Below are 24,744 nucleotides of genomic sequence, written 5' to 3'. Positions count from 1 at the left end.
AAGGCGTCATCACTGTCTTTCTATTTGAGGTTCTCAATTGAGTGAAGGCAGTGGGGAGGGGGACCAGGGTCTGTCCTCAACCCAGAGCTTCTATAACCCAGGACAACAATGATGCTCCATCTGACTGGAGGAGTTTGGGGGGGTGTGTGTGTGAGAGACAGCCATCCTTGAAAGAAAACAGGATCCCACAGAGTAGAATATAAAACCTGCCTGACACTTAAAAAATACCGCCAGATATTTCATAAAGTCTCCAGGTTATGGGAGCTGCTTCCTGTGATAGCGCCAGACCTCTGAGGTCTAGACTTTCTGAGTACTTCAACAAAAAAGCTGAAGAGGCGGGCCCTGCCTTAGAAGTCCTGGCTTTGAGAATCCTGCCTATGGCCGTCTGGTTGGATAGAGGGATCACTGGAGATTGGATGGGTGGGGAGTAGGGGAGCTTGGCCAGTTTTAAGTTTAAAGATAAGGAACTGCTTTGAAAAATAGTTGAGCATTATCTATTATATTTAACAATTACTCCTGGATAAATACCTGAGACCTTCAGAATTTTTATTTCTGATTCTGTACCCCCAAAAATTCTTGCACATTTACATCAAGAGGTGTATGTATAAGGATATTTATATTGACAGTGGGCAACAGGAGCAAAAATCAGGAAACCATCCATCTGCCTTTCCAATGAATGAATAAACTATGGCATAGTCACACACACACAAGAGAAATGAGGAGAAAACGGTTATAAAATTTTTGCACTCCCCTCTCCCCACTTAGCAGCAAAAGTTCTCACAGTTGGGGCACTAGTGTGGGGAGGCTGAGTGAGGCTGGGGTGTACTGGCTGGTGGGGAGCAGTACAGAGACACCCCCCCTCTGTCTTGCTACCCTTCTCTGCTGGCACAGGCCAACCCCTGATGCCTTGATCCTCGTCTCCCAAAGCTTCCCTTGACATCATTCCATTATGGCTTGTCATCAGATTGTCATAAGCATCGCTGAAGAGGCTGCGTTAGGGCAGTTTGCTCTGGGGGGCGGTGCATCCAGAGCCTCTGTTGGTGTGTTGCTGAGTGTGAGCAGGAGAGTGCAGAGGCATCCAGGTGCTGCTTTTCCGCCTGCTTGAATTGTCTCAAGGAGCCCAAGATATGACCCAGGGAACAGATGATAATCGTGGCTCCTGTGCTGGGTGGATCCCTGCAGGGACTCACTGGGAGGGAGGTCTCACGGATGCCTTCCAGCATCTGGACCACGAATCCAAGGGAGGCAGGAATCAGGGGGAGGTGAGAGGTTGCTGGGGGCCCCCCCAAAAGGAGGGCTTCCCTGGGGGCTGACACTACTCCCTGCCAGGCTCAGCCACTCAGTACAGACTTACAGAGTCACTGATCTGAAAACCCCATCGTCCTTGGAGGGGGTGTGTAGGCAGGTTTAGCAGGGGCTCCTGGAAGGTGGGCAGGGGTGAGAAGGACAAAGTTCATGCTGGCACTGTGGGGGCCAGGCAGAGGCCACTAAGCCTGACTCCAGGGAGGTGAACCTGGGAGAAGGGGGGCCATGTCCCCCAGGCTCCAGTGTGATGACCCAGAGACTGCGAACTGGATCACCAGAGGCAGCCCTGTCTCAGAGGAAAACGTGCTAGTAAGTGGCCCAGCAGGCAGGTTCCCCCGTGGGCCAGGGCTGGGCTTCTCTGTGGCCAGGAGCCAGTCAGCAGAGCAGGATTATATCTTCCTGGACTTGGGGTTGGGGGCCCTTTGGCTCCAAACAAATGCTGAAGCTGTGCTGAGGACCTTTACTGGTGTACATGGCACTTTGTGAATGTCCACACCCTCTCCGGGTGGACACAGCTCTGTGGGGAGCAGGTTTGTGCAAATTAACAGAAGGTTCTCTTCCTTCTGGCAGGTAGCCTAGGCCAGGTGCAGGCTTGGCAAGGTAGCCTAGGCCGGATTTCAGTCCCATTTGCCCCTCGTTGGAGGCTCTTGTGCAGTGAGAAACCTATGCAACTGTACATGGAGGCCCAGCTGGCTTCCTCTTCAAGAGTCTGCCAGGATTCATGCACTGACCTCACTTTCCTATACAGTGTCCCCGCCTCCCCATTTTATTCTGGGCTGTAGGAACCAAGGCGAGGTCCAGATCCCCCAAACACAAGGCTGGATGAGAAAGTGGGTCTGTGGGTCCTTCTTAGGGCTCAGACTCTGAAGGGTTCTTCTCTCAGTAACTTAGGGGTGCCGCCAGGCCGGGGGAACTGCCCGCTCACCATGCCCCTGCCGTTCGACCTCATCTACACCGACTACCACGGCCTGCAGCAGATGAGGCAGCACATGGGACTCTCCTTCGGGAAGCACCGGTGAGAGGGCAGCGGGAGGGTGGCGCCTGCCCACTGGCCCCCAAGGCGGGGGTTGCACTGCCCGGGCTCCAGGGTGGAGCGAAGGCTCACCTCCCACCCACCCCCTATACCCGCCACCTTCCTTCCCAGACAGCTCTGCCTCCTGGCTTCGGCTGACAATTAATAAACCACAGCCAGGCGCTCCAGGGCCTCTCTGCTGCTGGGCAGGCTGGGGGTGCGGAGGGGATGAGGTCAGAGCTGACCCCGTTGGAGAGGGCGGAGGAACACCAGGGAGTGGTGGGGGAACATGGCACAGGGCCGGGCATGAGCCCTGTGTGTGCGGACCCAGCAGCCCCCTCCCCACCCCCTCCTCCGTCCGGCCCCTTCTTGGGTGGGAGGAAGGCCAATGCCATCGCTCCGTCTCTCTGCAGCCAGCAGGATATGGGGTTTAATTTAGCACAGAGAGCCCTGCTATTTATTACGTGTGCTCCAGTCTCATTGACTATCCCACATGATTTTATTAGGAAAAAAAGTGACAGGCAGCGTTATTGCTTTTATTATTAATGCGTGTTCTCCGTGCACTCGGGGCCTCCTCCTCCCTACCCCGCCCCTTCTCTGGGGTGGGGAGGAGTGCTGACCTCAGCAGTCCGGACACTTCTGGGTCGCCTGGAAGGACTCTGGGTGGGGGAGTGCCTTGGAGGGGCGTCTGAGACTCAGCAGTTTTCTTTAGGTGCCCATTCCCGGGGTGGTCGAGATGCAGGGAGAGGTTCTGGGCTCTGGCCTCAGGGTGGGACAGAGCCCCCACCAGCTGGAAGGCCCACCAGCAGTGGCCATTCTTGCAGAGGAGACTTTGAGGCACGCGGTAGCTGGTTCCCTGGGGCCCTTCTCTTCGGCATTTCAGTCCAGAGAGGCCAGACACTTCCTGGGGGCGGCAGGCTCCTGGGCAGGGGGCCTGTGGACTCCCTGCTCACGGAAGTGCAATTGTGCAGGTGAATCCTGGGCAATGGGGAGGGGCCGCATTCCAGGAAGGGCCTCCCTTTCTAGGCTCCCTTGGGGCAGCTGTAAAACTAATAGTTTCTGAGTTAGTGGTCCATGGTTCATGTAAGACTCTGAGATGGTTCGGCGGTTGTTATCCCCCTTTGATCGATGGGAAAGCTGACCCAGAGAGGTTAAGGCACTTGCCTGTGGTCACGCAGCCAGCTAGTGTCTGAGCCCAAGCCCTGACCACACATCACACTACCATGACCAGCCACCTTAGGGTTCCAGAGCCCACGGCTGGGGCCACCCCAGCCCAGGGAGACACCGGGAGATCGGTGACCCGGGTTCCTGGGGTGCGGGGTGGGGGCAGGTGCCGCATCCGGGTCATCGACACCTTTGGGACCGAACCTGCGTATAACCACGAAGAATACGCCACGCTGCATGGCTACCGGACCAACTGGGGCTACTGGAACCTCAACCCCAAGCAGTTCATGACCATGTTCCGTGAGTGTCCAGCCACCCCATGGAGTGGGGCGGGATGGGTGGGGCCTCTCCCAGGGGTGGGGAGGAGGCAGGTCCGTTCTGTCCTCTCCTTTCTTCCTTTTGGGGTCTGTGTGAGGATAGAGATGCATCCAACCATCGGCCTTGGCTGAGAAAGCCTCGATCCCCTCTCAGCAAAGGTGTGAACCACAAAGGAAGCCTCTGGTGGTGTGGGAGGGGGAGGGGCGGCCTGGGGTGGGGGTGGGGCGGCGTGGTGGTCTTTTCAACACGTGGAGGATGCAGCCTTTGTCCTCCTGGAGCACGGTTGCTCTCAGAGAGCAGCTGAGCACAGGGTTTCCAGACCAAACAAGATTCTGTGGCCTTCCAGAGACATGCCAAAGTGATGGAGGCCTAATGAGTGGTGAGGGGCAGCGCAGCGAGGCTTTCTAAGCAGAGGAAGCAGATGCAGTGAAGATGGACATGGAAAGGACGGAAGGTTCTGGAAATGCAAGTGTTCCAGGAGGCTCCAAAACTGAGGATGAGAAGTCAGGCTGTGGGTGGGAGCTGGAGCCGCTTCAGGCAAGGGAGGCCATTTGAGCTGAGCTTTCGAGATTTTTTAATGAGACTTTAAAATGTGTACGCACTGACCTCCCCTCTTCCATGCAGCATGCTGAAAATAATTTAACCTTTTCTTGACAACTCAGGGTCAACGCTCTATCTCTCTGGCGTGAAGCCTGCCCTGTGGGGCTGGCAGAGGCGTGCAGAGCCGTGTCTCCTGCCAAGTGGCCCCTTGTCCTGTCGCTGTGTGATGTGGCGCTTTTTCTCCTAGTTGGGAGGCTGTCAGCTGTCACTTTTAATCATTGTTAGGCTATCTGCCTCCCACGGCATCTTGCATGTCTAATTGGCGGCTCTTTGAAGGCTGTGGGTCAGAAAGTCAGACAAGCATCCTCATCAGGATTGTCTCTAAGTTAAGAGTGACTTTGGTTCCAAGCAGGGTCCCGAGGAATTTGCTTATAAGTAAAGTAGCTGATCTTTACTCAGCCCGTCAAGTGACTGCATCCCTTCTGGGTGTTTAGCGACTTCTTTTATGTTACTCTTTAGGTTCTAGGCTGCATTAGAGGTAGATGAGATTTTTGAATAATACACAAGCTTGATTTGGAGAAGGAAATGGCAACCCACTCCATCCAGTATTCTTGCCTGGGAAAGCCCATGGTTAAAGGAGTCTGGCAGGCTGCAGTCCATGAGGTCACAAGAGGCGGACATGACTGAGCGACCAGACCACCCCCAACGGCTTGATTGGGAAGGTGGGAAGTTTCCTTGGAACCCAGATGAGGAAACTGAGGCCCAGAGAGGTGGAATGTCCTGTCTGAAGTCACATGGTTTTGTGGGTCCCAGACTCCCTCCCAGGGCCCATCGCAGGGTTGTATGAGGCTTCTCCATGAGAAGAATGACTGTCCTAACAGGTCATCAGGTGGCAATGTGCTCCCAGCCGAGAGATTGGAGTGGGCTGGGTGGGTAGTGGTGGTGATGCTCTGGACTATAGCAATAGCCTATGTGACAGCAGAGAGGAAAAACATGAAAAACACAGGATCTGGAGCAGAGCGGTGGGTCTTTAGCAAAGATTCCTAAGTTTATACTGGATATGGTAATTTGAGAGTCACTGTAGGTTCCTGAGCTAGGGAATGTCATGAAGACTTTTTGTTGTTGTTGTTGTCATGCCATGTAGCTTGTGCTTTGCTTGTGGGATCTTAGTTCCCCAACCAGGGCAAACTCCTACTCATCCTCCAAAACCCCATGTAAAATGTCTCTTCTTTTTACCAGCACTTTCACTAATCACCTTATCTATTCCAGGCAGAATGTGTTTATAACTCTTAAACCTAATTCTGTTAAAGCATATATTGAAATATGAGTTGTTTGCTTATCCATTTATTTTCACTGATAGATTAGGAAACACTCAAAAAGGAGCCACTGACTGATTTAGCTCTATTTCCCTGGAGCCTATCGAGGTCTTCAGAAAATGTTAATTGATTGAATAAATTAAAGAAAGAGAACAAAACACAAACTTGCCTGTCTTAATGATATCCTAAGTCCAGGAAGGAATTCATGAGCAGACCTCTTTCCACATCTAGCTGATTGATTTACCCAAAGAGCAACTGGGAGGCTGGCTGCCTCTCCCCCCCTTGCCCCGCCCCCAGGAGCTCTTTTTCATGGTCCCTGTTATTTTAATTGGTTGCAGTACTTCCCTGTCCCATGTCTACTAGTTTAGCTAATTTTTCTAAACCTGTCACTTCTCGTGGAGTTGGCAGAATGAGATTTTCTTGAAAATGGGAGAAAATGGCGAGCAGGAGAGAGGCCTGGTTGCAGCCCCAGCTGGAGCCAGAGAATAGGTACAGAGGCAGGGGTGGGGCTAGGTAGGGAAACTGAGTCAGGGAGAAGAGTCTGTCTGCCCTCCTGGGGCTTCTCCCCCGCCTGGGCAGAGCCTCCTGAGACAGGAGAGCTTCCTGAGCTCTGAGCATCACAGAAACAACTCCTGGCCTCCAGCCCCTTCCTATCCCTCCTCCCCCCACTGCCAGTCCCAAGCCTCTGAAACCCTAGTGTGTGCTTAGCCGCTCAGTTGAACCTGACTCTTTGTGACCCCATGGACAATGGAGACTGGCGGGCTACAGTCCGTGGGGATTCTCCAGCCAAGAATACTGGAGAGAGCTGCCATGCCCTCCCCCAGGGGATCTTCCCCAACCCAGGGATTGAACCCAGGTCTTCTGCATTGTAGGTGGATTTTTTACCATCTGAGCCACCAGGGAAGCCCAAGAATATTGGAGTGGGTAGCCTATCCTTTCTCCAGGGGATCTTCCCGACCCCGGGATCCAACCAGGGTCTCCTGCATTGCAAGTGGATTCTTTACCAGCTGAGCCACCAGGGAAGGCCAGAGGGGAGATCATTTTTTTTGCAGCCAGCAAAGACTTGTCCTTACAATGGTCAGATTTTCACACTCTAGAGTCCATGAGCTTTCTGGATAGAAAACCACCGCCTCTTCTAAGATGCACTAGATATTAAGAATTTTGTGGGTATTGAGGGCGTTGGGTAGACATACTATGTCAAATCTACACATTTGATTAAAGTATACATCCCAGGACTCCCCTGGGAGTCCAGCAGTTAAGACTCCGTGCTTCCACCGCAAGGTGCGCGGCTTCGATCCCTGGTGGAGGAACCAAGATCACACAGGCCGGGTGGCACGGCCAAAAGGAAAAAAAAAAGTATATCCCAACTACAGAAATGCTAAGATGTGAAAAACGTGCATCTGAAATGAAGAAAGGGGGTGTTTGGCCTCAGGGCTGTTCTGGGAAATCAAGGCCATATGGCTGCTGCCAACCTATTTCCCACATGCAACCTCTCCCACAGGGAAGGTGGAGTAGATGTAATTGGGTTCCATAGGCATTCTGCTCGAGGTCCTTTGCATGGAAAGGAGACACCATGGTCCTTGCAGATGGATGGCACCTGTGCCCACTCCTTTAGCCGGCTGCAGCTGCTAAGTCGCTTCAGTCGTGTCCGACTCTGTGCGACCCCATAGACAGCAGCCCACTAGGCTCCCCCATCCCTGGGATTCTCCAAGCAAGAATACTGGAGTAGGTTGCCATTTCCTTCTCCAATGCATGAAAGTGAAAAGTGAAAGTGAAGTCACTCAGTCGTGTCCAACTCTTAGCGACCCCATGGACTGCGGCCCACCAGGCTCTTCCGTCCATGGGATTTTCCAGGCAAGAGTACTGGAGTGGGGTGACATTGCCTTCTCCAGCTGGCCGCGGCAGACAGAGCTAATCAGTGACATGCCTGGAGCCTGGCCGGGGAACTGGAGACGCAGCTGAAGGGCACATCCTGACCCTGGTGCTCTGGGTTCTGGGAAGCGAGTCAGGGTTCGAATCCGCATTCTGCCGGAGACCTAAGCACGGCAGACAGGCCCTCAAAGGGAGGGCACTCAGACGCCAGAGAAGGCTCTTGGGAGGAGAGGAGGTGACGTGAGAGTGGGGCCCTGGAGCGGAATACTCTCATCATGGAAAAGGGCGGTGGGCGCTTAAGCGAAGGGCAGGGGCAGAAGCTTGCAGGTGTGAACGAGAAGATGGGTCCGCGCATGCGTGAACCAGCCTGGCCAGGTGCTCCCAGGCTCCGGGGACACAGACAGCTCCGGCCCTCTTAGATTCCGACAGTAGCACACGAACAAATCAGTATGCCCTGTCGTGTCTGATCGGTGAGTTCTGGGGCAAAAGATAAGGCAGGGAAAGGAGACGGAGAGGGGCTGGGGTCAGGAAAGACCTCTTAGCAGGGCCCTGTGAGCACAGACCTGCATGGAGAGAGACTGGGGAGGCGGTGGGAGATGCCGCGGAAGGGGGCCGGGGCCCTGATGGATGGATGCTCTCCCCACCGCCCAACCCAAACCGCACCCCTTACCTCCTGCCCCCTTCCACTTCCCTGCCAAACGGGTGTCCCCTCCAATGGGGCCAGTCCCGGGTAGACCAGAGCATGCCCCTTCCTGACCTCGTGGTCTGGCTGCAGCTCACACCCCGGACAACTCCTTCATGGGCTTCGTGTCCGAGGAGCTCAATGAGACAGAAAAGCAGCTCATCAAAGATGGCAAGGCCAGCAACATGGCGGTGGTGTACGGCAAGGAGGCGAGTATCTGGAAGGTGAGACCCGCCGGCCCCCAGATCCCATCACCAACCCTCGGCCCCCAGGAAGTTCCCACCCCCCAGCCCTGGACGGTGGAAATGGCCCCCACTAGTGGTCAAAAAAGAACTGCCGTTGGAAATACTGGCCTGGGACTCCTGCCTCACTCCCCTTCCTGCCCCCACTCTTTGCAACAAATTCAAACGGCTTCATCCCCCACCCTCGCTCGGGTAGATACACAAACACTCTAACCCACCCAAGGGGTTTAGGCTACATGTGGGGATTCTGGGGAGTGGGGAGGCAGGGGAGAAATAAGAGAGGGCCAGGGACTGGAACCCCAGCTTCAAGACAAAGCCCCTCCGAGAAGCACCGTCTGTGTGGGACGTTACCGCTCACCTGGCCGCTGACCTGTTCTCTCTCCTCTTTTCTCTCTGCCCCGCTGGCAACGAAGCAGCTCCAGGTATGGTGACTGTTTGCCGCATGTTCCTTCCACCTCCTGCCGCTCCCTGCTCTCCACAGGGTCTCCCCTGCGGATGCTCTCAAGTTGGGCTTTCTGGGCTTGGTAGCACCTGTGGATGGACCAGACCAAGGTGGGAGGAGGGTGATGGGGACATCGGGGTCTCAGGTGGGCTCTTTCTGGGGCCTGGAGGTCAGGGTCCAGCTCAGTGTGGAACAGAGCAGCTCCTAGGATGGACAGTTGACCTAAGACAGGTGACATGAGGTTAAAGGTTAATAATAAAGATGCCCATCGTGGGGACCATCGGGCAGCCCCCATACCCCGTGTCAAGCTGTCACATGACCATCTTGGTTAAAGATTCTCACGCTGTATGGATTAGGTCCAGCTGTCAAAGAAAAGCCCTGACTAACCGTGATTGAGACAAGAGGGAAGTGTGTCCTCCTTCCTGTTGACCAGCCCTGGAGCTGTCAGTGTTGGGTTGACCCCTGGGGCTCTTCTCCCCTGGTTGACTCGCTGCGTTTAGTTCCCATCTGCAGTCTTGCTTCATGGTTTAAGATGACCACGGAGTGCAGTTATTACATCTGCCCTTCAGCAGGTGGTGCGGGGTCGGGGGCTTTGGAGGAGGAGGAGGAGGAAGGCCAGGTTGGCATATCTCCTGAAGGTTACACACAGCTCTGCACCATATGGCCCTGTGGCTAGGTCTCAGTCCCGTGGCCACAGCCAGAGTTAGGGGGCATTGGAAGTAGGTGTGTTCTAGCCATGTGTGCCCAGCTTAGCTCTGGAGTTCTGTGACCGAGTAAGGGGGAGAATTAAGGGACATCTCATGATCTGTGCCAACACAACCCTCTGAGGTCGCAGCCATGGTTAATACTCATCCAGCCAGAGCTTACTGTTGCCAGGTACTCACATATATTTTCTCATCTGACCATCAACTGTGAGGTTAGTGTGACCAACTAGTTAAGTGGGCAGGGCTGGGATTAGCACCCACATCTAACTCTAGGACAAGGACTCTTAATATCCTCCTTGGTTATAACACCTTGGATGGTGGCAGAGAGAAGCTCTGGAGGCTGGACTAAGGCTCCAAGCCCTGGCTGAGACATCAGTGCCCACCATGGAGTGTGGGGACAGAACCAAGGGGCCGTTTTCATATGATGCCAGACAAGCTGGCGGCCAGGATGCCTGGGGCGCTGGGTAAGGGAGTGAGCACAGACAGTGTCTGCTTGTGCCAGAGAACACTGTTCAGAGACTGCCCCAAGAGAATGAGAGGTCATGAGCTCTGGGAAGAGAACCGTTTTATCTTGGGCGCAGGAGCTTCTGGGATAGCCAGGAGCAATGCTGTACAGCAAGAGACCTCAAAGAAGCTGCTTCCAAAAAAATATCTTTGCTCTGGTCTTTGTGACCAAAGGCAGGCAGAGGCGGCCGGGTGAAGAAAGGAACGGCAGCAGCATCCTGGGACAGATGCCATCCGGAGTTCAGGGGACCAGGTGGCAGAGGGGTGGAGAAGGAAGGAGAAGGCGCGGTTGCCACATTCTTAGGGGAGCGGCAGCTGGGATCAGGGCGAGGGTCTGAGGACTTTTGTGTCGAGGAGGTTTGTCTTATCCTGGGTCCCCAGAGCTGGAGGCTAAGGCTTAGATACTGCTATTTTATGAGAGTCTGTCCCAGGGACCGAGAGTGAGAGGATGGGAAAAAGACTGCTTATCCAGGTGCAGCCTTGCTGCTGGAGGAATCATTCCGGACATTCAGAAGTGCCACGTGGGGGACTTAAGCTCGGCTTTTCAAACTGCGACTTGGCTTTGTTGTTTTGTTTTGTTTTGTTTTTCCTCCTTAGGTTCACTGAGGTATAATTGACAAAGAGAAATTGTATGTATTTAAGGTGTACAGCATGATGGCTTGGTATACATATACAATTGTGAAAGGAGTACCACCATCAAGCTACTTTACACATCCATCACCTTGAATTACTTTGTGTCTGTGTGGTGAGAACATTTAAGGTTGACTCTCTGGGAAAATTTGAAGTGTACAGTACAGGCTGAGTAACTGTAGTCACCATGCTGGCCGTTAAATCCCTGGATTTATTCATCTTGTAGCTGAAAGTTCGTCGCTTTGATGCCCATGGTCCCGTTTCCCCCACCCCCAGCCCCTGACACTCACCATTCTACTGTCTCTATGAGATTGACTCTTTTCAATTCAAGAGATTAGTGAGATCGGACGGTTTTTCTTTTTCTGAGTCTTAGCCTTTCTAAATGAGGTAGAATAGCATAGAAACAATAGAATAAAAGGATATCGGAGGACTTTATATGTATTAAGGGTGACTATTGTTTTGTAAAACTTTGCATTTACACACATAAATACTTATGTATGTATATGATCGGGTGAAAAAAAGTTGGTGAACAGTGCCTGTGACATGAACCCCTTTGTGCGTGTATGTGTGTGGTTTAAAGAAAATGTACATCAGCTTATCATGCATAGAAGATCTGAGGAAGGCACAGGAGAAACTATTAACAACAGCTGCTCTGGTAACGGGGTCAGAAAGTTGAATAGGGGCCTTGGAGACATTTTCTTCACACGTGACATCCTTGGATTTGATATTTTTCTGGGGGCACGAATCAATTTATAATAAGTAATCCTTTTTACATTTGGTGTGATGACTGATATTATTTGACCCTGAATCTACTATTGGTTTCTTTTTTCTTTTCTGTTTTAAAAAAATTTACGTATGTATTTATTTTTGGCTGTGTCTGTTCCTTCGCAAGGGCTTTCTCTAGTTGCAGGAGGCAGGCGTGGTTGCCCTGGGGCACGTGGAATTTTCCCGGACCCGGGATCGAACCCGTGTCTCCTGCTTTGGCAGGCATATTCTTAACCACTGAACCACCAGGGAAGTCCTCTTTTTCTTTTTCTCAGCCGTTCCATGTTTCCCCCTCAGTTCTTCTCTTCTTTTACATTGATATACTTTTTAAAATCCACCTTCCTTTTCCTAATTATGTTCTCATATTCTTTTGGTTCTGATTTCCTTAATATTTTTGTATTCTTTACGCTACTTTAAAGGTTATAACATACATCCTTGACTTATCAAAGCCTAATATAAATCAATACTTTAAAGCTTTTATGGGGTTGTAAAAGAATCTTTAAATGTTTTATTTCTATTCTCCCCAGCTGATATGCTGTTATGGTATTTTAATACTGTCCAAATATTTTATACCACACAATATATTAGTATTCCTGTGGTTTTATAAAGTCAGTGTTTATTTACATTTACTCACATCTGTCCTTTTTATTGATTTGTGTTCCTTCCTGCATCACTGAGATTCCATTTAGGATCATTGTCCTTCTCGAGAAGGAAACACCCTAGTCTGGGTTTGCTCTGTTTTTGATTTTTCTAAAAATGTCTTAGTGGTTACGGTCATCATGGACAAATTCTAGCTTGTCGTCTGCCCTCCATCATTTCTGCTGACAAGTCAGTGTGGGTCTTATTGTTCCTTTAAAGGTAATTTGTGTGTGTGTGTTTTCCTTTGCCTGCTTTTGAGGCTTCTATTTATTTGATTTTCAGTAGTTTCACTAAAATAAGCCTCAGTGGTTTTCATTGTTGTTTGTTTTATTTTTTATCCTGCATGGAGTTTGTAGGTCTTCTTGGCTCTGTAGTTTGAACTTTCACTAATTTAAGAAAATTCTCAGCTACCATTTCTTTAAATATTGCTTCTGCCCCAACGTCTCTCCTTTTTCAAAAATTTGGCCAAGCTGCACAGCTTGTGGGATGTTAGTTCCCCGACCAAGGATTGAACCCCAGTCCCTGCATTAGAAGTCAGAGTCTTAACCACTGGACAACCAGGGAAGTCCCTGTGATCCATTTTGAATTAACTTTTATATATGATATGAAGTATGGATTGAAGTACTTTTTCCCCTTTCCTTTAAAAAAATTTTTTTTAATTTGTATTTTCTTCCCCTTTCCTTTCCTTTTTTTTTTTTTTGCATATGGTTATCGAGTGATCCGTGACCATTTGTTGAAAAGACTGTCCCTTCCTCCACTGAAATGTCTTTGTCTCTTTGTCAGAAATCAATTGATCCCATGTGTGTGGGTCTATTTTTGGACTCTCTCTTCTGTTCTATTGATCTATCTGTCTAACTAGATGCCAGCATCACAGTCTTGATTACTGTAGCTTTGTAATAAGTCTCGAGATAAATCTGCTCACTTTCTTTGTCTTTTTCAAAGTTATTTTGTCTGTTCTAGGTCCTTGCATTTCCAACATTTCCAAATGAGTTTTAGAATTAGTTTGTCAATTTCTATAAAAATGCCTGCTGGGATTTTGATTGGGATTTTATTGGTTCCTTTTTTTTTTTTCTTTTTGAGTTAGGAGTGGTTCTAGAAAGTGAATATGAAAAATCATGTGAATAATTTGAGGTCAAGAATAATGTTCTCTTCCTCCAGAGAGGATTTTCTTTTATTGTTGGCTTAGAACAGAGCCCCTTGCAATCCCAGATTGCCTTTTTTTAAAAAAAATTTTTTTGGCCATGCCTTGGTTTTTCCTGTAGTCATGTATGGATGTGAGAGTTGGACTGTGAAGAAGGCTGAGCGCCGAAGAATTGATGCTTTTGAACTGTGGTTTTGGAGAAGACTCTTGAGAGTCCCTTGGACTGCAAGGAGATCCAACTAGTCCATTCTGAAGGAGATCAACCCTGGGATTTCTTTGGAAGAAATGATGCTAAAGCTGAAGCTCCAGTACTTTGGCCACCTCATGCGAAGAGTTGACTCATTAGAAAAGACTCTGATGCTGGGAGGGATTAGGGGCAAGAGGAGAAGGGGACGACAGAGGATGAGATGGCTGGATGGCATCACGGACTCGATGGATGTGAGTCTGAGTGAACTCCAGGAGATGGTGACGGACAGGGAGGCCTGGCATGCTGCGATTCATGGGCTCGCAAAGAGTCGGACAAGACTGAGCAACTGAACTGAATGGCATATAGGATCTTAGTTCCCCAATCAAGGATTGAACCTACATCCCCTGCACTGGAAGAGTGGATTCTTAACCACTGGACCACCAGGGAAGTCCCCTAGATCACCTTAATCAGTGATAGTGATTGAGACCATTTTAAGAGAATTTAGCCTCTGTTACTCTTGCCTGGAAAATCCCATGGACGGAGGAGCCTGGTGGGCTATAGTCCATGGGGTCGCTAGGAGTTGGACACTACTGAGCAACTTCACTTTCACTTTTCACTTTTATGCACTGGAGAAGGAAATAGCAACCAACTCCAGTGTTCTTGCCTGGAGAATCCCAGGGACAAGGGAGCCTGGTGGGCTGCCATCTATGGGGTCGCACAGAGTCAGACACGACTGAAGCGACTTAGCAGCAGCAGCAGCAGCAGCAAGAGTGTTTCTAGTTCTGGTCTACCCTTTCATCTGTGATGTAATTCCTCAGAATTCCAACCTAAAGTGTAGTTTCCATCAACGGTTCCTATCTTTAGCAGGCCTTGAACTTAGACTTTCATCTCCCAGGTCTGCTCAGCTGCCTAGATCCTGCCCTTGGAATCAGTGGGTGGGCCCCCCAGGAGGAAAACCAAACCCAACACTGGCCTCAACAATCTCTTTTCCTCTTTCTCCCAGGTCTTGGCCTCATAATTTTTCATCTTTGTTAGATTTTCAGGGCCATCTTAGGTGTTTTCCCTGTCTTTCCTGATCATTCTCAGAGACAGGGCTGATGTGCATTACCCAAAGTGGAAGGCCTCTTTATGAAAAACTTATGCACTTTGAGTTTCAAAATGTGACTTGTTAATTATTTTAATATTTGTTGATAACATTCTTCAAGAGCTGTGGTTTATAAACTAAACCTGGGCTGGAGCTTCTGGTGGTCTGACTTCATGCTGGCTGGTAGGACAGGGGGAACCATGGGTTCTTTTCCTCTGACCCATTGATCTGCTGGGAACCAACTCTCCCTGAAAAGAACTCCAAGCCCCACCCTGATTCATGATCTTGTAGCTACTTTCCCTTCAACTTATCCCTTCCTTTCTTCTGTAAGCCTCAAAAAAACTCTAAAAAATAGAACCCAGCAGCCAATCCCATGCTTATTCCTACTGAGGTCCTACACTGACTGCAGCTCCCAGCTCAGAACCTGGGCCATACGGTCAGATGGGTGCCCAGGTGCTGAGGTGTGATCTACTCGCCCATGCTGCACACATCTGCAGAGGTCCTCAGAGGTCATCAGGGTTCAGAGGAGGCCAAGTACCTCCATTTGCTGTTCAGTCACTAAGAGTGTCCGACTCTTTGTGACCCCATGAACTGCAGCAGGCCAGGCTCCCCTGTCCTTACTGTCTCCTGCTCAAACTCATGTCCATTGAGTTGATGGTGCCATTCAACCATCTCATCCTCTGTTGTCCCCTTCTCCTCCTGCCCTCAATCTTCCCCATCATCAGTGTCTTTTCCAGTGAATCAGCTCTTCTCATCAGATGGCCAAAGTATTGGAGCTTCAGCTTCAGCATCAGTCCTTCCAGTGAATATTCAACATTGATTTCCTTTTGGATCTACTAGTTTGATCTCCTTGCTGTCCCAGGGCTCTCAAGGGTCTTCTCCAGCACTATAATTCAAAAGCATCAGTTTTTCGGTGCTTAGCCTTCTTTATGGTCCAAATCTCACATCCATACATGACTACTGGAAAAGCCATAACTTTGACTATACAAACTTTTGGATGCAATTGGATGTTGGTTTCTATGGGAGACGTGGAAGACAACAGCTCCATGGCTAAACAGGCCTAGGGCCCCTGGTCTAGTCCAACCTCTGCAACTCACAGATAAAGAAACTGAGGTCCAGAGAGGAGAGGAGGTGTCTTCAAGGTCACACAGCTGATTAGGGACCAACCTGACACTGGGCCCATGTTTTCTGACTTCCCGACCAGTGATGTATCTTCAGTGGGCTCTGCCATCTCTGGTCAGAGCAAGGCCCCCATCTCTTCCTCCTCCTCTTCCAGGGGAAGGAGAAGTTCTTGAGCATTCTGAACAAGTACATGGAGATCCACGGCACCGTGTACTACGAGAGCCAGCGGCCCCCCGAAGTCCCGGCCTTTGTGAAGAACCACGGCCTCTTGCCACAGCCTGAGTTCCAGCAGCTGCTGCGCAAGGCCAAAGTGAGCCCCACCCCCTCCTCCATCCTCACCCCAGCCCGGCCATAGACGCCCAGGAGGCTGCTTGTACGTGCTTGCCACATCTGGCACTGTCACTCATGCCCCTTTCTACATGCAGACATGCCCCAGCACACTCTGCTGCCCTGAACCTCGTGTCCAGGCCTCCTAGGTGCTGGTCGGAGCCAGGATTAGAGATAGGGATACCCATCAGGGAAGGAGAGCTGAATGGGGTTCAGTGATGGGGAAAAAGAGTTGGGCTTCCCGCCTGCTGCCCCTTAACACCAGTCCAGCCGACTTCTGGGTCAGGCGTGGATTTCAGAACCACTGAGTGGGTAGAAAGACAGGCCAGGGGCAAAAGGAGGAGGAGCAGCCAGGCTAGAGTTCCATCTGACTGCTATTGGAAGTCCCTGAACTGTGTCCTGGGAGCATGATCCTGCTGTGGGCTCTTGAAGTGTCAGCGGAACCTGGAGGGACTGTTTCCAGCTGCTAGGTCCTTTCCTAATCTGACCATAGCTCCTTTCCTTAGGCATCTTGGGTATGTGTGGTGTGTATATGTTGGGGTGGAAAGAGGATACCTTTTTGCAGTGAACAACCCAAACAACCTTACATGGCAACCCCAGATTCAGAATCACTTATATCATCTTCCAGGGGCCAACCCTATGAGCACCCCTCCTAGTGCAAGTCAGGTGCTGAATGTCTTTTGGGTGAGTGAGTAAAGCTGTCCTTTGAGGTCAACTGTAGGAGTGGCCTGAAGCCTTGTAAGCTTGGGAACCCTTGTTCTTCTCTTTTTCTCACCAAATCATAGTCTTTGGAGCAGGAAGAAGCCATTGATATTACCTAATTAGACCTCCTCATTTCACAGTGGCCAAGGCACACAGCTGGCCTGTGCTCTCTACTGCCCCAGTTGCCTCCTGTGAACGTCCTGACCCCAACCTCACCCTCAACTTCTTGGGGCTCCTGGGCTGTGATACCCAACCTTCCCTGATCACCATGCCTCCTTGGTTCTGCAGCTCTTCATAGGGTTTGGCTTTCCCTATGAGGGCCCTGCCCCCTTGGAGGCCATCGCCAACGGCTGTGTCTTCCTGCAGTCCCGGTTCAGCCCGCCCCACAGCTCCCTCAACCATGAGTTCTTCCGGGGCAAGCCCACCTCCAGAGAGGTGAGTGGGAAGGGCTTGAGCCCACATCCAGGGGCTCTGAGATGGGACCCCGAAGTTCCTGGAAGGGGAAGACTGAAGCCTGGGGTGAAGGAGAGATGGCCCAGATGGGTGGGGGCACCTCCCCTTCGCCCAGCCCGGCTTGGAAGCACAGGGAGGAGCCGCCTGTCTCTGTGCCCTGGGTAGGTATTCTCCCAGCATCCCTATGCAGAGAACTTCATTGGCAAGCCCCACGTGTGGACCGTCGACTACAACAACTCAGAGGAGTTTGAAGCAGCCATCCAGGCCATCATGACAACCCAGGTGAGGCTCGGATCCAGTCAGGACTGCCAATATCCTATACTTTGGGTCTTTGCTATAATTGGAAAAAGATGCTCCTCTTGGTGAATTCAGACTCGCAGGCCTGGATTGGCAAATTTGTGCAGGGGCCCCACTCGCCAACTTGGATGTGTGCGTGTGTGTCGAGGAAGTGGAGGCGGAAATCTGCTTTTGTGCAGTGGGCAGCCTGCACAACCTTACATGGCAGCCCTGGATCCAGAATCACTAATTGAATGTCTTAGGAGGCCAGGCCCTATTAGCACAAGTTAGGTGCAGGGTGGTTTCCAGGATGAATGCGTGAAGGTTTTTTGGACTCTTGGTGTCTCTGTGGCCTTGGGCAGCACATCTCAGTGCACCCAGATCACCTGGGATCTTATTAAAGCACAGGTTGATTTAGCAGCTTGGGTGGAGCTGAAGCCCTGCCTTTCAAACCAGATCTGTGGTGGCGTTGGTGGCGCCACCTTTGGGTAGCAAGTGAGTGGAGCATTTGTGTTTCCTCCATCAAGTAAGTGTTGGTGTGTGTGGGGTTGGGGGGGATGCACTTGTGTATGGGAGGGGGCAGGGAGGGGCTTGTGCAGCTCACCTCCTCTGCTGGCACCTTTGGCATCTGAGAGCTCCCTGTATGCTCTCATGATCCCTGTATATAGAGAAGAGGTCAGACTGTGTGAACGGGTTGGGGGTGGGGGGTTTCTGCTTGCCACAGTCCCTCTGGACCCACTTCTTGGGGTAGCTCAGACCCCAAGCTGAGCCAAAGCAACCACTCCTGCTGGGTCCTCTTCCCTGTCCAATACCACGTTGTTCGTTCATTGAGTGTGCCCTCCCTGGGGAGATGTGCAGCTCAGGGTGGGCTTGTGGTAGAGTCAGAGAGCATGTGGAGCAGGGGCTCTACAAGGGAGAGCCATGCCCAGGAGGACACCCAGCTGCCTGGGGAGCTGGGGGCCCTGCTAGCCTCGGGGCAGAGGCCAGCAGGCATAGATCCCGCTATGGTCTTACATGCTTAGCTCTGGGTCCAGAGTTCTGCCTGGTTGTCCTGACTACAGGCCGGTTTGTGTTTGTTTGTTTGTTTTTTCTTTTTCGGGGGGGGGCCACACCATGTGGCTTGTGGGATCTTAGTTCCCTGAACAAGGATTGAATCCCATGTCCTAACCATTGGACTGCCAGGTTGGCATTTTTTTAACATCCTCCTGCCTCCCATGGATCAGTCCCTCCCACTCAGCCCTCTCCCCACTTAGCCCACCCTCTCAGCAAATGGCCCCAGAGAGTCCCTGCCTCCTGCACCCACTCCCTGCCTCTACCCACTATACCCTCGTCCTTCCCTCCTGAGCGGGTGTGATTGTTTCTTTAGAGAAAGTGCCAAGGAAACTGCCCTGTTACTGCCTAGACACACCTCCAGTTGTAGCGGACATGGCCAGGTTGACCTGTGAAGTGAACTTCAGGACCCTCCATCAGTGGTGCGGGGAGAGCCCTCCGCCCCCTTCTGAAGCATCCACTTAAGCAAATCCTCCTCTGTTGGGAGTTCCTCCAGGCCACAGACTGAGACTGGGTTCCTCCAGGAGCTGACCCCAGACAGGGGTTTGACTACAAGTAGTTTATTTCGGGGGGGGGGGGTGATCCCAAGAAGGAAGGTTCTAGAGTGACAGTGAGTCAGGGTGTGTTATGGAGGTTACCCCTGCCTGCAGTCACCTGGTGCCCAGTGCTAGCGGGGACCTCTGAGAGGCGGGGTACTCAGATCCCAAATTGTCCTGAGAAATGAGGAAACCGAGGTGTTCCTCCCCCAGCTCCATCCATCGCTGGATGGGTGGGGGGTGCAGGAGGGAGTCAGCTCTCAACACTGGTCTGAACAGGCACCTCCACGGAAGGTATGGGGAAGGGTGCTATCCTGGAGGAAACCCCCCACCTTCTTCCCGTTCCCTCTGCCCACCCCTTGCCAAAGCAATCATCCGATGCTTCCACCCAGAGGTGGGGGCAGAGGCGGGGGTGAGAGGGGGACCTCTGAAGGCTTTTGTCCACCTCCAGGCTCTCTCCCTTGAGAGAAACTCAGTGAGTGAGATCCCAGCCCTGTGGACACAGTGTTCCCAGCTGCAGACCTAAAAATGGGGGTGTGGGGGTGGTCTGTGCATGTGAGCCCGTTCATCTATTCAAACGTTATTTCTGGTTGGACACACAAGAAACTGATAACGTGGCTGCCCCCGGGAAGGGTCTGGGCATCTGGGGTTAGAGGAAAACTTCCTTTGCCTTGTTTTCTCTTGATTTTTAAAAAACATGAACATCTGTTTAATTGTGTTAATTAGTTAATTAAAAATCACAGGAACATAAGGGTCCAGGAACTAAGGTATTGCAGATTCACCAGGCTGACTCTCGCAGCTGGACTCCAAACCAGCCCGAGGCCCCTCTGCCTTTAACCACCCCCACTCCTACCCCACCTCCCAGTTAATGCAATGCCTAGAAGGGGTATAAAAGGCAGACTCTTGGGCCTGTCCCTGGCTTCAGATTTCAAAGGACTAGTGTGGCTTGGAGTCTGTGTTTTACTTTTTTTTTTCTTCAAATTTGTTTATTTTAATTGGAGGCTAATTACTTTACAATATTGTGGTGGTTTTTGCCATACATTGACATGAATCAGCCACGGGTGTACATGTGTCCCCCATCCTGACCCCCATTCTCCTACCTCCCTCCCCATCCCATCCCTCTGGGTTGTCCTAGATCACCGGCTTTGGGTGCCCTGTTTCATGCATCGAACTTGGACTGGAGTCTGCATTCTAAACAAGCCCCCTGGGTAAATCTGATCATCCTAGTTTAGAAAACAGAGATAGCTGGCAGAAGCTCAGAGAGCGAATGAGGGCCGCCATCAGGGGACACAGCTTCTTCTGCGAGTGGTGGGGCCTTTTGCAGGGAGAGGGAGGGGAAGGGGCCGAGAGGGACCTGAGGCATCAGCCCGGCGGCCCCCACCCTTTGCCTGCCACTGCCCCCCCAACAGGCAGCGAGGAGGCTCCAGGTGGGGGCTCTTTTCAGGTCTCTCAGCCTCCGTGGGTTTGCCCTTCAAGCATCTCTCTGTCTAGGGTGAGGCCATTCGAGGTGAGGGGAGGAAAAGGAGGGGCAGGGAGGTGGGGGGAGGGACGCCTGCTTTCTCCCTGCCCGCCGTTCTCATTATCACAGGCCGGTAATTCCAGCAGGACCAGCACCTGCCATCCTGTGAGACGGATCGCTGTGCACACCTGTAATTAGACCTAATGGGGGTAATTTCCAGGCAGGCTGGCTCGTCCGGTGGGAGATTTGCAGCAGGTGGGATGTGGCTGCTCTGAAAGGTCCCCTCATTCACGGGGGGCTGCAGCTTTGAATCACCGCATGATGGGCTTCAAACCACGAGGGGGATAACTCGGCGGCTGCTGCTAGAGCAGGCAGTGACATTTGGAGGGGAAGTCTCTTCTCCGGGGGGTTTATTTAAAACCAGGACTTGAAGCCTTGTAGCCGAGGCGACTGGGGAACTGCTAGGGCAGCAGCTGGCGACGGGGGCCTTGGCGGCCAGCAGCTCAGGCTAGGACTGACTGTGCAGAGCTCAGGGCTGAAAAACTGTGCTGGTCGATGGGCTGTGAAGGATGTGGCTGGGTGTGGACCCGGGGAATTCTCTGGGACCCCGGAACTACCCCTGGATTAAGGACTCCAGCTCACAGTGCAGGTGAAGTGAGGACTGGGGCAAGGTCAGATGGGAGGGGTCTTGTCCCGAGACTAGGTCCTGGTGGCAGCTGCCACTTCCCAAGACCCTCCTCAGCTTGATGTCGGGCATGTCCTCCTGGCCAGAGGGCTCAGGATGGGCCTGCAGCCCCTCGAGGTAGGGTCTCCTGGAGGCAGGATTGGGCTCTGACTCCACCCACCTCTGATGATGAGGAAGGGCAGGTGCGGGGGGAGTGTGGCCTCGAGCAGACCTGCAGGATGTCACTACCAGGGCTGAAGCTACCTGATTTCTGGCGCTGCTGGCTGGGAAATGGCATTAACAGGAGGTGGGCTGGCTGGGTATGGTGCCCACACACACACACACACGTGGGGAGTGGGGCATGGGTGTTGAAGGCTAAAACAGATCTTTCTCTGAGTCTGAGATGGACTATCTCCCAGGTCAGCCTGCTGTTGCCTCCTGCCCACCTGGCCGATCTTTCCTCCAAGCTGGCTGTGTGCTGGGCCACTGGGGGGTTGGTGTAAACAGGGCAGGGGTGGCCAGGCGAGAAGAGTGGAGGAGAGGTGGGGGTCCCACTCCCGGGAGGCAGGTGCCTCATCACTTCCTCTCTCTGTTCCCTTCACTTCTCGGGCCCCAGCTGCCAAATCCATCTGCTCCCATCAGCCCCAGTGTGCGCTGCTCTGTAACTTTGATATTTAGATGGATGGTATGTGGCCTCCGTTTGGGGCACCTAGTTCATGGAGCTCCCAGGTGCCTGATCTGGGCAGGAAGCTTCACAGATGTGATCTCATTCCATCAGGCTGAGAGATGCTCTGGGTTTCTTTGCATGAACCTTCCGCATCTTGGGCAGGACACAGGCAGAGCTGGGATGCTCTTCCGTCCTATGACTACTTCCCCAGTGAGGACTGTATTCCGGGCAGTGGGTGAGGCATCAGGGATTCGATGGTGAACAGGTCATGGTCCCAGAGTGCATGGGGCTCCTAACCTGAGGCAGACAAGGGACACATCAGAAATGATGACACAGGAGCCAGTTCTACACTGGGGAAGCCTGGGGTGGGGGCCAAGGAAAGTGGTCTTTTAACAGGAGTTAAACAGGAGGTGGTACTCTGGGTCTGCTTCCTGGAGGAGGTGACATCTAAGCTATGCTGTGCTTCGTCACTGTCGTGTCTGACTCTTGGTGACCCCCTGGCCTGTAGCCCACCAGGCTCCTCTGTCCATGGGGATTCTCCAGGCAAGAAGACTGAAGTGGGTTGCCATGCCCTCCTTCAGGGCACCTTCCCAACCCAGGGATCGAACCCAGGTCTCCCGCATTGTGGGCAGATTTCTTTACTGAGCCAGCAGGGAAGCCCAAGAATACTGGAGTGGGTAGCCTATCCCTTCTCTGGAGGAACTTTTCGACCCAAGAATCAAACCAGGGTCTCCTGCGTTGCAGGCAGATTCTATACCAGCTGAGCTGAGCCACCAGGGAAGCAAAGAATACTAGCGAAGGTTGTCATTTCCTCCTCCAGATGAACTTCCTGACCCAGGGATCGAACTCATGTCTCCTGCCAGTGGATTCTTTACCACTGAGCCACCTGGGAAGGAGAGGATGAATCCAGGGGTTGGCTCGGAAAGAGCAGACATCACAGCCCAAGTGGAGATGGAACAATGAGCTTTAGGGAAAGAGGAAAAACTTGGTGTAGCAGGAAAGGAGCCAAGGAGAGATGAGCTGTCCTGAGCCCCTGGGGGCCACTGCGGGGTGCACTGGGGAGCAGGGCATTTGAGTGGGTGGAGTGGTCGGCTCGCTGGGTGCAGGATGCCTGAGCCCCCAGATCTCTGCTCCCAGAGCTGAGCGGCCAGGTCTGGGGAGCCCCGGGGTTTCTCCTGACCCATGTGTCTGCCTGTCTCTCCCACAGGTGGACCCCTACCTGCCCTACGAGTACACGTGTGAGGGGATGCTGGAGCGAATCCACGCCTACATTCAGCACCAGGTGTGTGGGTCCCCCACCCTCTGCCTCTGGGGTGGGGCGGCTCCAGAGTCTGAGGACCCACCTCTGCCTGGGGTGCAGGGTGCTTTAAACCCCCGGTCTTTCTCCAGCCTGTTTTCTTCCCTGTGAAGGGTGGAGATGGACTGTTGGGGGGCCAACAGTACTACTCAGAGACCAGGCCCGGAGCGCCCCTCTCCTGGACCCCCAGCTCTAGCATCCCAGCTTCCATATCATAGCATGGAAATGCAAAGACTTGTATTTTTCATTTTATTATAAAGCTGTTTAAAAGTTTGGTAGCAAGTGAGGGGGAAGTAGGGAGTAGGTTGAGTCGGCAGGAGAGAGGCGCCCCTATTTTCCTCCTAACTCTGCTTTCCTCCCGGCAGGACTTTTGTGTAGACTCGGCTCCTGCCCCACCTGGGGCCCAAGCCCCGCAAAGCCCCTTCGTCCTGGCTCCCAATGCCACCCATCTCGAATGGGCCCGCAACACCAGCTTAGCCCCGGGGGCCTGGCCCCCAGTGCACTCCCTCCGGGCCTGGCTGGCTGCTACGGGGAGGGCCTGCACGGACGCCTGCCTGGACCACGGGCTGATCTGCGAGCCCTCGTTCTTCCCCTTCCTCAACAGCCAGGACGCCTTCCAGAAGTGAGTGAGCCCCCTGCCTGACCTGGCCCAGCTGACCTCACCTGTAGCCCCTCACTCCCTTGACCGCCTTGCCCCCTGGCCTGCCAGCAAGGGTGAGGGGGACGCAGTGCTTCCCAGAGAGGAAGGATCTGGAAGGGACCTTCCGGGCAGGTTTCCACATTGCAGCTCTACACCCTTGGCAAAGCCTCAGACCCCTGCCCAGCCTGTCTGGGCATCTTCTAGGTCCAAGCCGCAGAAACTGCCTGATTCCTCCTGATGCGTCAGCCTGTGGCCCTGCCCTCCTGCCCACTGTCAGGAGCTGCCCACCCAGCATTTCTCCCAGCGCCTCCTAGAAACATCCCTGGGTCTGGAATGGGTGGGCTGGGGCAGGGGGAATGGGCAGTGTCCACTGAGTGACTGCCTCCGGTGGTGCCCACCCAGGCTGCAGGTGCCCTGCGACGGCATTGAGTCAGAGATGAACCACCTGTACCCGGCCTTCGCCCAGCCCGGCCAGGAGTGCTTCCTGCAGAAGGAACCTCTGCTCTTCAGCTGCGCCGGCTCCAGCACGAAATATCGGCGGCTCTGCCCCTGCCGAGACTTCCGCAAGGGCCAGGTGGCCTTGTGCCAGGACTGTCTGTGAGGGTGACCACCCTGCTGGCCCTCCCTACCGCAGGACAAAGCACCAGCAGATTCCGAGCTCCAGTGACCCTCCCTCCCCTCAACGCCCCTGAACTGAAGCCTTCTTCCTTGACCGGGACGTGGGCAGGGCAGATTGGTGCGTAGGTCTAGGGAGGGGGGAGACTCTGCCAAGCACCTGGTGCCCACCCTCGGCAGGCTCCTCGTGCTCCTCCCAGGGGCACATGGCAGCCCAGTGGCCAAGCAGCTGGGGGTTGGTGCAAGCGTCCCACTGAATGACCCAGGAGCAGGTGGTCAGAGGCCCCTTGCTCTGTGCAAGACCAGATCTGAACCAGCTGGAGAGAGGGCTCTTGTCCTTCTTGGGACCAGGAGGGGCCCTCTGGGTATACAACAGAGGAAGCGGGGTG

At 53.0% G+C, this 24,744-nt stretch overlaps 1 protein-coding gene across 2 annotated transcripts in view; it reads left to right on the top strand.

Moving 5' to 3' along the window:
* MGAT5B (alpha-1,6-mannosylglycoprotein 6-beta-N-acetylglucosaminyltransferase B) overlaps positions 1–24,341 on the top strand; it is a 66,292-nt gene extending 41,951 nt beyond the window's left edge. Inside the window, exons 9-18 of one of the 2 annotated variants that reach the window (XM_068978016.1) lie at positions 2,189–2,320; positions 3,648–3,781; positions 8,303–8,433; positions 8,868–8,873; positions 15,824–15,979; positions 16,987–17,133; positions 17,317–17,433; positions 23,011–23,085; positions 23,466–23,722; positions 24,143–24,341. In XM_068978016.1, the coding sequence (XP_068834117.1) occupies positions 2,189–2,320; positions 3,648–3,781; positions 8,303–8,433; positions 8,868–8,873; positions 15,824–15,979; positions 16,987–17,133; positions 17,317–17,433; positions 23,011–23,085; positions 23,466–23,722; positions 24,143–24,341 (1,354 nt within the window). The remainder of the gene's footprint in view (positions 1–2,188; positions 2,321–3,647; positions 3,782–8,302; positions 8,434–8,867; positions 8,874–15,823; positions 15,980–16,986; positions 17,134–17,316; positions 17,434–23,010; positions 23,086–23,465; positions 23,723–24,142) is intronic. The other variant, XM_068978017.1, reaches the window with a different exon arrangement.
* The last annotated feature ends 403 nt before the right edge of the window (positions 24,342–24,744 follow it).

The sequence above is a fragment of the Capricornis sumatraensis genome, chromosome 8 (assembly GCF_032405125.1).
Source record: "Capricornis sumatraensis isolate serow.1 chromosome 8, serow.2, whole genome shotgun sequence".
Taxonomy (NCBI): Eukaryota; Metazoa; Chordata; class Mammalia; order Artiodactyla; family Bovidae; genus Capricornis; species Capricornis sumatraensis.
The sequence above is the reverse complement of the archived record's forward strand: the minus strand, read 5'-3'. Positions and strand labels throughout refer to the sequence as shown.